Source organism: Lampetra fluviatilis, chromosome 2 (genome assembly GCF_964198595.1).
Source record: "Lampetra fluviatilis chromosome 2, kcLamFluv1.1, whole genome shotgun sequence".
NCBI classification, from domain to species: Eukaryota; Metazoa; Chordata; class Hyperoartia; order Petromyzontiformes; family Petromyzontidae; genus Lampetra; species Lampetra fluviatilis.
The window spans coordinates 32,709,149-32,723,843 of record NC_136276.1 but is presented as its reverse complement, the minus strand read 5'-3'; the positions used below and the strand labels follow the sequence as shown (position 1 = coordinate 32,723,843).

The window sequence follows — 14,695 nt, the reverse complement described above, 5'->3', positions numbered from 1 at the left end:
GTGAGCGAGCGACTGCAGCGAATCTGTGCGTGAAGCTCACGGATACAGTAAACACAGGAGTAGCGATAGGATAGCGAGCGAGCAAGCTCCCGCGAGTGTGTCCAGCCAGCGTGGGGAGGTCACCTGCAGGGCCTGGTAAATGGCCTTCCTGTAGACCAGCTTCTTGGCGTAGGTCTGCTGGTTGAAGTTCTCCTTGAAGTGGCTGAACGGCATGAGCTTGTCCACGGCCACCTGCGCGGTGGGGACGGAAGGAGAGGTGGGGGGGGGGGGGGGTCAGCGGTGCCACCTTGCCAGTTCTCTTTTTTTGCTGAGCACAGGGCAGCAACAAACAGCACCGACGAAGGTACAAGAGGCAACAATTTGTGTCGTTCGCACCGTACGTAGCCAACCGTGCCAATCGGAGGTGCGGGTGGTAGGACATTAAACGAAATACGAAAAGCAGTTAATGAGTTTCTTTGAATTGAGCAAGGTTGTCAGAGCTTGGGACGAACAGACGAAGGGAAGAGGGAAATCCACAGTGCAGCAGTGCGAGGGAAAAGGCGGACAGAGCGGCGTTGCGACCGGCAGCGTGGTGATCAAACACACCCGTTGCCCATTTACGTTTCAGCCAATTTATTTCAGGACTAACCGAGCCGCCCCAACCCCCGGCCGGCCGCAGCCGCCCGGCGACCTCACCAGCGAGAACTTGCAGTCCCCGAACCAGCAGACCCAGCGCGTGTCCTCGGCTGCGCAGCACTGGCCCGTGTCCTCCCAGGACACGAGGACGCCCGGCCACCACGAGAAGCCGCGGATCTTGCCCCACACGAGCTCGCCCACGGCGAAGCCGCGCTCCTGCGGCTGCTCGCACGCACGCGGGGTAACAAAGACAAAACATCACCCCTGTACGGCCTTCAATAGACCGCTGGGGCTGAACGTTTACGCACGGGTAAGGGTATGCATGGGTGTGAACGGGTACGCGTGGTGTGCGTGTCTGTTCCGGTGCCCAGGTTCCCGTGCCCGGCTCCTCTTGCCTGCCTCCCCGTGCCCCCAACCCATGCCCACCCCCCCGTGCCCGGCTCCCCGTGCCCACCATACCGTACCCAATCCCCTGTGCCCACCCCCCGTGTCCACCACCCCATGCCTGCCTGCCTACGCCCACCCACCATGTCTGCCTCCTCATGTCTGCCTCCCTGTGCCCATTTCCCTGAGCCCGTCACCCCGTGCCCCCCAGACCCGTGCCCCCCGTGCCCCCCGTGCCCGCCACCCCGGTGCCCACCGGCACCTGCTGTTCTCCAGGAGTCTTGGCCGCATCGCGCTCCGCATTCTCGGCATCCGGGGCGGCCGAGCCGTCCGAATCCCTGAGCGGCTCCACGTCGGGACTGCCTCTTGGCGGGACCAGCACGTCGCTCACGTCCGAGATCACCTCCACCGCCGCGTCCTCCTCGTCCTCTGCGTCACCGTCGTCCGTGTCAGCCCCATCGTCGTCGCCGTCGTCGCCGTCGTCGTCGTCGTCGTCGTCATCCGACAGCGCGACCACCCGGGGCTTCGGCTTCAGAGAGGGCACTGATATTTTCCTGGCGCCGGCGGCGGTTTTGACGGCGGCCGGGAGGAGACGCGTGGGCAGGCGAGGCCGATTGCCGTCGGGTTTTGCCGGCGGCAGCGGCGGCGGCGGCGGCGAGAGCTCGGCCCTCGCCGCCTTGCCATCGCTGGGGGAGGGCGACAGCTTCTTGGACGGGACGAGCAACACGAGGTCGGGGGTCGGCGGTGCGGGTGCCTCGCCGGGCAGGGGGAACTCCAGCTTCGCCGCGATGGGCAGCAGGCGCGCCTCCGACGGCGGGAGGCACGGCGCCGGCGTCACGGGCGGCGGGGAGGAGGAGTCGCGCTTGAGCACCAGCAGCGGCGGAGCGAGCGATGGGAGGAGCGGAGGAGGCGCAGGAGACGGCTTGCCAGCGCGCGTCGCCGTGCGCACGTGGGGCAGCTCCCCCTCGCGGAGATCGCAGGGAGGAGCTGTCGGTGCGGAAGCACCGACAGACGCGCCGGCGCTACCAGCGGCAGCGGCGGCAGCAGGAGGAGCAGGAGGAGCAGGAGGTGGAAAATCGATCTGCGCTCTCATCAGCAGCAGCTGGGAGGGCAGCGCCGACGAAGTGGCGCGTGACCGTTCTCGCGGTCGCTCCGGACGACGGCACTCCGCGGGATCGGGCGGGCGCCCCGCGTCCTCCGGGAAGGCGTCTGAATCTGGCGGTGACGGCGGCTGTTTTGGCACGGGGTTTACTACCGTGACGTCGTCGTCGTCGTCTTCGTCGTCGTCGGCGTCATTGTCGTCGTCGTCGGGAGGTGGTGGCGGAGTGCCGAGCGACGCCGACGGCGGCCTGGAGACGGAACGGCGAGGCCGGAACCGGACCCCCGAGGGCTCTGTGGCCATACGCTTCTGCCGCTTCTCCTGGGCGAGAAGGGACAACGCGGGGGAGGGCGGCGCACGCAGCTCAGGAAAGCGGGCCCGAGGCACGGCCTAGGAGACACACGGCAACCAGCAGCGGCGCTTGTATCACCCGGCAACAACATCGGTAGCATCGGCAGCAACGTCAGTTCAAACTCGGGCAGAACCGGCGGCAGTGCAATCGCTCCCAGCAGTGCCGGAGCATCGCTACGTGTGTGTCACTTCACACCCTGGACACTCTTGCAAATGAGATGTTCCACCTTGAGGGATTTTACACGTGAGATGCTTTGATAAGAAACAAATAATGAAAGTAGCACTAGCTATGTGTGTATGTTGAACTTCTTTTGCACCGTACATAGCCAGCCGTGCTCATCGGAGGTGTGGGGGAAGGATAACAAACTAAACACATAAAGCAGTTCTAAAAATCAAGATTTGAAGGTGCATAACTCCAGTGGCTTCCTAACATCGGAAGGAAGAGCGTTCCAGACGACCGCAGAAGCGCATCTGAAAGCGCGCGATGCGGCGACAGCTGCAAGAGCAGCATCATCATCAGCATCATCAAACGTGTGCGATGATTATCATAATCACAACGTGGCTCTTTGACTTGGGCCATAGTCGACCAATTAGAAAGTAACAATGTGGTCCACCTTTCTTAAGGACCGCTGTACTCGTTCTCTGCAATATTGACGTCTTTATCTCGTTGTTGCCGCTGTATGTCCAGCTTCGTATGTATGTTGAACTTATTTCGCACTGTGCGCAGCCAACCTCGCACGCGCGGCACCGCGGATCGCCCCGTGTGTGAAATATCCGGGCGACCGGCTGAACGGGACCGCCGTCGTCCGCGGAATGAATGGAATAAACTTGGCGAGGGAGATATGCTCACAGGACAGCGCGGTGTCCGACGTACCCGGACGAACGGAATTTCTGATCCGCGTCGGGGTGGCGCCGGTGGTGGTGCATCAAGTTCCGCGTGCGAGTGCGCGCGTCAGTACCGTGGCCGGGGAATGAGAATCGGCGGCTTCGGTAGGGGGGCATTTTGCCAGCCCCTGCGCCACCGCTCCCAACCACAATAAAGATCGCCCATGTAGCCTCGAACAGACCGTTTGGGGCGAGTGCTGTTCATGAGCACCGACTAAGGCGGGCACAGCACGCGAGAGAGGGGTGGGCGGCCAACACCACGCCCGGCCGCCTTTTTATCTCCCCAGTGCCCGATGTTTACACACTTCGTCAGGTACGCGTTTAACGGCCGAGTCGACCTAGGCGAGCGAGGAAGCCCAGACACACACACACAAAGTGCTACCCCCAACTCCACAACTCCAAGGGGAAACGATGGTGGCCGTGTGTTTGACCCCCGTGGCTCACATTCGTGACCACGGCATCCAACCAGCCGAAGACAAATTAGAAGGCATCACGAGCGCCCAAACACAGATTCCGCGTTTAATCACGCGGATATCTGTAAACACGGAGACAGAGAGCGAGTGAAGGACGTGGCGGCAGGGAGAGAATAGGAGGAGGAGGGGAATGGTAGAGGAGGAGGAGAGAGAAGTGAGAAAGTGTGAAGCTAGGAGAGGAGTGAAAGATGGCAGAGGAGGGGAGAGGAGAAAAAGAGAGGATGGGAGAGAGGGAGAAGACAGAGGATGGGAGGGGGGGCACATAAAGCAAAGCATTGGAAAAAAACTAAAAAAAAACTAAATGATGACCGAAGCAAAGTGCCGACTACACCGAGCATCTTCTTGTTTCCTCTGATCGTAAAAAAAGGAGGGAAGAGAGGAAAGGATGGGAGAGAGGAGAGAGGACGGGAGAGAGGAAGGGAGTATGGGAGAGGAGATCTCCAGGAATTGGCAGCCCTGGCGGCGTGTACAGTGCGACTTGGCGGAGCGAGCCGGCAGGAGCCACGCGCGGCCAAAACCCCGCGCCGGGCAACGCCTGAGCCCCCATCTACTGAGGCTCTCCGGAAAGCCAACCGGGCACTGGCATTACCCCTCCCGCTCTGACACCAACCAGCTAACCTAACCAACCAGCCAGTATTACTGACCCTACCCCTAACACCAATTATCGAACCAACCAGCCAGTATTACTGACCCTACCCCTAACACCAATTATCGAACCAACCAGCCAGTATTACTGACCCTACCCCTAACACCAATTATCGAACCAACCAGCCAGTAATACTGACCCTACCCCTAACACCAATTATCGAACCAACCAGCCAGTATTACTGACCCTACCCCTAACGCCAATTATCGAACCAACCAGCCAGTATTACTGACCCTACCCCTAACGCCAATTATCGAACCAACCAGCCAGTATTACTGACCCTACCCCTAACACCAATTATCGAACCAACCAGCCAGTATTACTGACCCTACCCCTAACGCGAACCAGCGAAGCAACCAGCCGGCAGAACCAGCCTTTGCCACTGATCCTGTCCCCTACCCCGAGCCCCCCCCCCACCCCCTCCGCCTTGGAAATCTGCCAGGCTGCCCCTCGTCAAATTGGGTTCTTATTTCAGATTTCACGACGGCGCGATTTGGGGCACAGCCACGCCGCGTCTCGCCCACCCCACTCGCGAATGAGATGAATTATTTATTTAGGAGAGCCACTCACTGAGCTGTAGGACTCTTTTTCCAGGAGGGCACTGCTGGACTGGGTTTTTTTTTATTTTAAGATGTTTTCAGCCAATGAATGCGCTCGTTGTACACGTGGCAGGAAAACCGGAGCACGCGGAAAAAACCCACGCCTCGTGCGAGGGGGGCAACATTCCATCCCCGAACAGATGGAGACAGATGGCGATTAGTCCACTTGCTGTTACCGCCTTCTCCTGGCGAGACAGGGTATAGCAACCTCCTCGACCCCCTCCCCCCCCCCGGGTAATGGAGTTTCAAAGAATTTGTGCGGTGATCCACCAACCCTCGCTTCAGTGCGGGGGGGTGGGGGGGAGACCGGCGGCGTAGCTTGTCGAGTACGCAGGCGGTGCAACTGCCCCAGGGCCCATGGGCTGGAAGGGCGGTGGGCGGCGTGGCCACGACGAGAGGGGGGAATTGAACCTTATGGCGGTACCCCGGGGTACCATAGTTCTCGCATAATGATCCGTGATGCAGTCACGTTTAGTCTGTTGATGGTCGGCAATGCGGCAATGGACTCATCTCGACGAGCTGTACACGATGCACCACCACGGTGCGTACCGCGAGCGTTCAGGGTTTCGGCGCAATCGTCCTCGCTGCGTTTCGACATCGCCGAGTAGCACTGATGTCGGATTGATTGGTACCCCAAGTCGCGGAGTGAAGTACACCCCTGGAAAAAATAGTGTCCCTGAAATAAAACATTTAATTGCCTCGGCCATTTTGTATTCTTTGGTACCCTGGACTACCGCCAATTGTAGGATGGTGGGGAGCGGCTCATTAAATCCGTTGCGACGAAGCGGCGCCAACGAAACCTCATGGAGGCAGATTCATGGAGGAGAGAGAGGGAGGTCGAATAAAATGTAAGAAATAAATAGGCGAGAGAGAGAGAGGAGAGATACTCATGGAGGCCAGGCAGATAGCGAGGACAGAGAGAGAGAGAACCAGGGAGGAGATAGAGCCGACAGAGAGGAGAGGCAGCGAGCGCAGACAGAATGGCAACAGGAGGGAGCAGAGAGGCTCGGGGAGCAGACAGTTGAAGAGAGAGAGAGAGAGACTCGTGGAAGAGAGACAAATAGAGCGTCGGAGGCCGTCGGACTGCGAGAAGGGCTGTGTGTAGAACGAGAGAGTGACCGAGAGAGTGACCGAGAGAGTGAGCGAGAGAGTGAGCGAGAGGTGGGGGGGTTTTACATAAAGCTAAGTTTAAAAAAAATTACGAACAAAGCAAAGTGCCGAATATACCGAGCATCTTCTTGTTTCCACTGATCGTAAAAAAAAAGAGAGAGAGAGGGAGAGAGACTCGGAGAGAATCAGGATGAAGAAGACTTCGGGGAGGGGAGAGAGAAAGAGGCGCAGACAGGAGGAGGGAGAGCGTGAGAGCGTCGCTGGCAGCAGCTCCCGGCGGGTCAGGGCGAGATTCTGTGCAGCAGCAGCAGCACGGGTACAGTAGCCGAGTCAGCTGCCCTCTGTTCATACCGCCCCACGGCAGACATCGCTGCGGGCACGGCCGCCTGCAACCCCCCCCCCCCCCCCGTTGACATCCTCATTTCTACGGGGTTTTGCCACCTGTTCCAGTTTTCCATTGACTGCCCCATCTCTCTTCTCTCTCTCGAGGGCAGCCGTCCTGGGGAATCCGTGTGCCTTCATCTCTTCGGGGGGTGGAGGGAGGGGGGGGGCATTAGAAATCCCGGTGTTTGCGTAGTGATAATAAAAAGATGCACCACTTAATTACGATGAATTTACGGTGCATTTACTTGCATCTCTCTCACGGTATTGTGAGATATTCCTCTTCTTCCCATGATACGTCCCGGGGTTTTGTTGTTGTTGTTGTTTTGTTTAAATCGTAGTCCAGTCCCAGTAAACACGAAACGTCGGGGGGCCCAAACGTAGACCCCAACGTTGGCAAGTGTGATGTGGAGGAGAAAAAGAGAGGAGGGGAGAGAGGAAGGGAGAGGAGAGAGGAAAGGATGGAAGAGAGGGAGAGTAGAGAGGAGGGGGGGGGCACATAAAGCAAAGCATTGAAAAAAAAATGATGAACGAAGCAAAGTGCCGACTACACCGAGCATCTTCTTGTTTCCACTGATCGTAAAAAGAAAAAGAAAGAATGGGAGAGAGGAGAGAGAACAGGAGAGGAGATCTCCAGGAATTGGCAGCGGAGGGCACGGCGCGTGGTGGCGCTGCGCTACGAACTCGACGAGAAACCCGGGTTCGATTCCTGCACACAGCCACCAACACCAGTGGCGATTATCAGAACCCGGTCCTGGGTCGTCTGAGCCACAAATGATTGCCTGGTGCAGTGTGTTAGCGTTCGCAGTGGGCAGACCGAGGCGGCCGGGCGTGGTGCTGGCCAACACACCAAATTGGCCTTCATAGGTGGTCGCGAACAGCACTTGCCCCAATAGTCTATTAAGGCTATATGGGGGGCCTTTGTCTTTGCTAGTGTGCAGTGCTCTTCTCGCCAGCGGCACAACTATCGCTCGTGTGTGCGAAACACAAACCGACCGATGCCTGCGTTGTGTGTGTGCGTGTCGCGTGCGTGTGAGCGCGTCTGTGTGTGGGCGAGTGTAAAAGGAGATTCATTAGCACTCTGCCCAGTGTGCTCCGATGGGGAAGAGTGGAGGAGGATGGGGGGTGGGGAGGAGGCTGTTGTGGAATTCTCTTTACGTATATATGCCACACGATGACACCCGTGAGTGAGAGATTTACGAACAGCGAATATCCCCCTGGTCCCAGGAGAGACGAGAGAGAATGAGATGGAATTAAAACGAGAGGGAAGCAGAGAGAGTGAGAATGAGCGAATGCTAGAGCAACTGCAAGACAATGAGAGAGAATGAGTGGCTGACAGAGAGAGAGAGAGAGAGAATGAATGAATGAGAGGGTGGAGACAGCAAGCGTTCGCAATCACTCCCCATCAGAAGCGCAACTTTTCCCACAGCCGTCAGCAAAGCCTGCAGAAAAGTGTGAAAAGGAAATCTCAGCGCGGAGACGGCACATGTCCGATTTGTTTTTTTCCTGGTCAAGCCCTCCGTCTTGAATGCCAAATTGTATTGCAACTCATCTCACACCAACCCCAATCGCTTGACATGGGCACTGTCATTTTGCTACCCATCAATGGCGAAAATGGACCCCCACCGCCGTGCCTGCCAGAGGACGGAGCTGCGATGATGGCCGGAGCCGAGCGGAGTGCCCTGCCGTCAGCGAGCGCCGAAACGTCGTGCTTTTACCGCACCATTTATCAACGCGTTCGTAAAATAACGCTGCGTTGGCCTTAAAAATGAAATATTGTAAAAAAAATATTGATGAGAGAGGCGACCTTTTGGGCAATGGTTCTTCTTCATCGCGCCTAGACGGAGAGCGGTGCTGTGAAGAACGGCCATTGTCCGAAACGTCGCCTATTATAGGTGTTTTTTCTTTTCAAGGCCACGCGGTGGTATTAGCACGGTTGGCTACGTACGGTGCGAAAGAAGTTCAACGTACATACATACATTGACGCATGTATTGAGTTCATTTTTGTTGTTTGTGCTTGTGCACCACTGCCAACGTTGCTGTAAACGTGGAGCGTTGGGGCAAACGTTGGGCCAACGTTGGTCCAACCAAATGCCAACCAAATAATCTGTTTACAAATGTCTGCTGCACTTAAAGGGCTTCACCACCACACAGAGGCTGTCACGATACCCATAATGCCCTGTTGCGTGGAGCCAGGGGATTATGCATGCTCTTTCTCATCTCTGAGTTTTTCATCCTATTTTCTTTGCTCAATTAAGTGCATTGAAGTCGAATAAATAAATAATAATTTCCTTTTTTTTATGACGGAATGCGTAATAGTATAAATAATTCACGCACGGAGAGATCCACGTTTGGAATGACGCCGGGAGAGAGACAGAGCAACACGCAGATTAGAGAAGATAGGCCAGTTGGAGACATCATATTGCCAAGAAAAGGTGAGCTTGGGTGGGACACGTCGCTGGAAAGGGACGATCGCTGGTGGTCGAGACTCACGATGGAGAGGCGGCCAAAGGAGGGACCGTGCCTTGAGGACTACCGCTGTGGAGACGGAGCGATTTGAAATGGGCTCGTGTTATGGGTGCTGTGCGGGTCGTTGCATCGCGAGACCGAGAGGTAATGGTGGCCACTTGGGGAATGCCTTCACGAGGCCATGGATAGGTCATGGTTGATGATGATGAACATAATTGGTAATAAATGCCTGCCAACATTGGGTTGCTTGGCCAGTCCCAATCACATGCGTTTGGCACGTGATAGAAACCGGAGATCCTGAAGAAAAACCGTGCTTATGGCGTGGCAGCACGCCAAGCTCTACACGGACTGATTCAAGAATCCATTAGTCTATTGCCATCTACTGGTCACCTCGTGGCCCATGGTCCTTTCCAACGAAACTTGGTTGGTTGACACACTCTGCCATTATTATAATGGAGGCCCAAGAGAGATGTCTGCTGGACATCTGTCAAACTACTCGACATCTGTGAAAAAGAGCTTCATAGCTAATCGGATTCCTCCAGTATAAATACATTTTCTTTTTCTGAGCGTGGAAAGTGTGCGACCTTCCACTCCTCATCGCTCCCACGTGAAGAGCCCTAACCAGGCCCGATTCAGGGAGTCGCGAAGCGCGGTTCCAAGGCCCCCAACACCGCGATGAATCAGCCGTTCCCCCGCGCAAAGGCGGTGACGCGAGACAGGCAAGAGTGAGTAGGCCAGCCCCGACGGGTAATGCCATCAGGGCCGTGCGATAAAACCCGCCGAGTCATCCGTTACCATGGAACCCATGGTCTTGGGAGAGAACGGGGCCTTAGTTTCACACAAAGGTGGATCCTGACCCTCGCTTGTCCAGCCCAGTCTCGAGCCCAGTGTCTCTAGCCCACCTAGCCCAGTGCCTCCTAGCCCACCTTAGCCCAGTGTCTCTAGCCCACCTAGCTTGGTGTCTCTAGCCCAGTGCCTCTAGCCCACCTAGCCCAGTGCCTCTAGCCCAGTTTCCTAGCCCAGTGTCTCTAGCCCACCTAGCCCACCTAGCCCAGTGCCTCTAGCCCACCTAGCCCAGTGTCTCTAGCCCAGTGCCTCTAGCCCACCTAGCCCGGTGTCTGTGCCGCTATCCAGCGCGGTATTTGTGCCACGTCTCTAGGCCCATCGCAGCTGATCTGCGCTGTTCAAGGGGTCACGTAACCGCGGCACCAGATGCTCACGAGGCTTTGCCCAGATCTGTAACCAAACTGCCTGGACGAGTCCCAGCAGCAGAGGCAGACGCATCCACTCCACACAGCCCCACACAGAAAGACAAAAAAATGTCCCCCGTAGAGGCTTCAACAAACTGTTGGGTGCCAAGGGCTGTTAGCGAGCACCAATGGAGGCCAGCGTGACATATTAAGGTGGCTGGAACCATACCCGGCATTTGCCTACCTAGTGGCGATGATTACACACCGCGCCAGGTACTGATTTGAGGCTGAGTCAATCTGGGGGAGGTCCAGAACCAGTTTAGATAATCGTCACTGGTGCTGGCCGTGAGCGGGAATCGAACTGGGGCCGCCGGGATCGTAGCGCAGCGCGCTAACCGCTGCTCCACCGCTCCACACTCATACACAGTACAAAGACAAAGATCCCCCGTGTAGCCTTAACAGTCTGTTGGGCAAGTGCTGTTAGCGAGCACCTATGAAGGCCGGCACGACACACGAGGGGGTGGGTGACCAGCACCACGCCCGGCCGCCTTTGTCTCCCTAGTGGCGATGTTTTTACACGTCGCACTAGGTACTCATTTGAGGCTGAGTCGACCTAGTTTCAGATTATAATTGTCACTGGTGTTGGCCGTGAGCAGGAATCGAACCCAGGTCACTTGGTTCGTAGCGCAGCGCACTACGACCCCAGTTACACACCCACACACGCAGTTACACACACATACGCGCATAGCTACACACACTCGCGTTTATGTTTCTTGGAAAGCCCTCGGCCTGCCAAGCTCACAGAAGAGCACTCGGTTAACTCCTCGAGTGGCCAACCCACTCCGCAACACCAAAGCGTACCATCGCCGCACACAGTTCTAGAATCATGGCCTAATACACTGTTATAATAACAATCATCATCGTCATCATATCCATGACTTATTCATCCAATGAAGCCCACATACTCTTTTAAAGGAGCGCCCTGCTGACATTGGGCTTTTTGTTTTAAGATGTTATCAGCCAATTAGTGAGCGCTTATACGAATCACAGGAAACCGGACACCGTGCGAGGGGGCAACAGGCTATCCCCGTACATATCGATGGAAATGAGCCCACTTGCTGTACTGCCATCTCCTTGCGAGCCAGGGTATTGCACCCGTTCGACACTCACGGGAAGAAAGTTTCACAACCTCCGTGTGTGATCCGCCAACCCTCGCTGCCTCCTGAGTGCTGGGTGACAGGCCAAGTGCAGAATAGCCACTAGCGCTGTTGCAATGCACAGCCTAACACACCCGACTCTAAGACAACGTTCTAACACACTAATTTAACACCATTCTGACACCACGCTCCAACGCACACGGTTCCAACACTGCTCTAACCCACGCTGGTCCAACATCGGTCTGACACACCACATCAAGTATTCATTTAAGGCTGACTCGACCTTAGGGAGGCCCCAGGACTCTTTTAGATATTTGCCAACAGTGTCCCCGAATGGATCTTACAGTGACGTCACTCCCTGCAAGGTCACGTGGGCTCGTTTACCGGCACGTGGCGACGGGTGACGTCACTTTTGTTAGCACAACGAAAAAACCAATAAAAAATCCAATAATGTTCTTAAACGTCGTTAAAAATAAAAAATCAACACAATTAACGTATGCCTGGCAAAATTCCTAAATGTTTACATCCCAACACTGAGTGCGCACCTTCGTACACACGGAGGATTCGCCGTCAATCGCTCAGCAGCGCCTGAGCCGTCGCGACCGACGCGCGCTCGTCTCATCAGAGCTCGCTAACGAGACGTCATTGCTGGCGCGGCGCTGGCACCATGCGAGTGGGAGGGGGGGCGGGTGGATGAGCATCGTAGCCACGCAGACTCCTGCCCGCCTGCCAGCCCGTCCGCCCACCCCTGCGCCGATGTGCCGCTGCCGGTCTCCGCTCCGAATCCATGTGCTTGATTCGGTGCCAAAACACGTGCGGTCATGCGCGGCAGAGAGCGGGGGTGATGCTGGTGGGTGGGAGCGGGAGGAGGAGGGAGCAGGCAGCTCGATTGGCGGAGCAGACACGCGGCGTTTATTTTTAGCCGGGCCGAGGTGCTGAGTAACAGCGGCGCCTCTGCAAGTGGAGCAACTTAACTCTTGGTAGCGCGCGACGCGAAGCCGGCGGCTTGCGCGCGGCCGCCGGTAGAGTCGACGCACAAACGGAAAAACCCGGAGACCGCCAGACCTGGGTTCAGATAACCCGTCACTGGCCTCGAGCGGGAAATGAACTCGAGTCGCCGGGTTCGTGGAGGAAGGCGCTAACCACCGCGCCATCGCTCCCCACGGATACGCGCACGCACGCACGCACGGACGGACACGCGCATCGGTGTTCGTTAGCAGCCGTGAATCGCAGGGGCCGGGATTCTCATTTCATTGAAAGGCGCCGAGACGGCACCAGCGTCGCCGTGATGGCTTATCGAGGGCGGGGAGAGAGAGAGGAGAGAGAGGAGAGAGAGAGAGGAGCGATCGGAGAGCGATCGTTACGACCGCAGAGTGGCGGCGGTGACATTGGCATCGGAGCTGTCGAGAGGGGGGGAGGGAGGGGGGGGGCTCTAATCCGCTTCCCGGGGGATCCCATCGTTTGTGAACGGCGCTGACAGGCGGGCCCGCACCGCCCGGCGCCGATCGTCACTCTCAATCGGGGCGCGAGCGCTCCCGCACGCACGCACGCACGGACCCCCGCGACGCTAAGTGTCTTCGCCGCAAGGTGCCTATGCCAGGCTAGGTGCACTTTGGGAGGCTGTCGCGTGACGTGTCAGACCCCAGGTGTGATGGGTTAACTGACTAACATGACTGGCAGGTGCACCCACCTGCGCTCGCCACTGTGCCAAACCGAGTACAAAGACAGAGATCCCCCGTGTAGCCTTAACAGACTGTTGGGGCGAGTGAAGACCTATGAAGGCCGACACGGCACACGAGGGGGTGGATGGCCAGCGCCACGGTCGGGCCACCTTTGTCTCCCTCACTGCGATGTTTACACACCGCACCAGGTACTCATTTGAGTCTGAGTCAATCTCGAGGGGGCCTAGGACCGTCACTTATGTTGGCCGTGAACGGGAATCGAACTCGGGTCGCCGGTTTCGCAGCTCGGCGCGCGGACCACTGAGCCACCGCAACCATAGTACACACACGTGTGTGTACACACAAAGTCGTAGGAGGTTGGTGCACCAAAGCCGGCAGAAGCTCATGCAGCAGCAGCAGAAGAGCTGCTCCATAGAGACAGCGAAGGCGGCACCGGTTTTTAAGTCAGCCGCACCCTCGGCTTCCGTCTCTCTCACCTCGTTTTCGACATCGTCGGCAACGCAGCGGCTGCAGCGGCTGCACAAAGTCGCGGTGCACGACTGCGCGCGTTTTTGCAATCCTGTGCACGAATTAATGCAAGCCACCTCACTGGGCAATGGAACGAACGTACGGACGGACGGACGGACGGACGATTTCATTGATGCCCCCACCCCCGACCTCTCACCTCGTGCTTCATGAGCCACAGGATGTCCTGCTTGCGCGGTCGAAAGTGGAAGGGCTCGCCCGCCTGGTAGTGGAAGCACGGCTGGGGTCTCCGTCTCAAGGTCCGACCGGGCACCTCCCCTCCACTCGCCGCATCTTCCACCTGCATCCCGCCACCCGCGCCGCCCGGCACCGCAGGGGTCACGCGGCTCGCTTCACCTCGACGAGTCGCGACCCAAGGTAACAAGCATTTGTCCCCTCGGGTCAAAAGTCAAAGGTCAAAGTGGTTTCCTTCTCGAAATGAGCCATTGAGACATTTTTGCTCAACTCTTGCTTACAGCCCTACAGAGACAGTGATGGAAGTTCTACGTTTCTATGACGGTGGGGGGTGAGTCAATCCATAGGACAAACACTGTTGAATTGCTCATAAAGTGGTACCAATTTTATTGACCCCCACTAAGGAATGATGATGGGCTGAGGCACCCCCCCCCCAAGCAGAATTTCAACTCTTGCAACCTTCCCACTGCGAGCCACGTGTCCGGCTGTCCATGCTCAGTAAATCAAAACAACTCAACACGTCCGTCAATAGCACCGCTTTAAAAGGAAAAAATATTGACCGATAATATTTGTATGTACAGAAGGTGCATACTTGAGCAATGGCCCGGCGTGCACGCACCTGGCCTGGCGCGTCATCGCCCTCCTCGAGAGCCTCCGCGTCCTCCTGCTTCAAGCGAGCGCCACCGCTGCAGCTGCTGCTGCGGTTTCCGGCCCCGCTCCGGCCCGGGCCGCAATCACTACCGGAGGCCGTCCCGACGTCCTCCATCCCACAAGCCCTTGCAGTTTTCCCAGAATCCTTTTCCTCCTTCATAAGGGGGCGGTCGCCGCTCCCAAAAGCCACCGCCGCTCGCTTGGCTTTGGGCCCGGCCTCGTCGCTGCTGCTGCCGCTGCTGCCGCTGCTGCTGCTGCTGCTGCTACCTGAGGGTTCACAACAACAACAATGGCAACGGTTTAA

General features: G+C 57.2%; 1 protein-coding gene across 4 annotated transcripts in view; it reads right to left on the bottom strand.

The window, feature by feature from the left end:
• The window catches only part of LOC144945787 (DNA (cytosine-5)-methyltransferase 3A-like), a 34,662-nt gene that overhangs the window by 15,516 nt on the left and 4,451 nt on the right, over window positions 1-14,695 (bottom strand). For 2 of the 4 annotated variants that reach the window (XM_078874317.1, XM_078874323.1), the window contains exons 2-6: window positions 14,360-14,658; window positions 13,706-13,846; window positions 1,262-2,488; window positions 676-837; window positions 124-231 (exon numbers count right to left, since the gene is read on the bottom strand). In XM_078874317.1, the coding sequence (XP_078730443.1) occupies window positions 124-231; window positions 676-837; window positions 1,262-2,488; window positions 13,706-13,846; window positions 14,360-14,551 (1,830 nt within the window). In that variant the 5' untranslated portion in view covers window positions 14,552-14,658. The remainder of the gene's footprint in view (window positions 1-123; window positions 232-675; window positions 838-1,261; window positions 2,489-13,705; window positions 13,847-14,359; window positions 14,659-14,695) is intronic. The other 2 variants (XM_078874333.1, XM_078874341.1) reach the window with 2 other exon arrangements.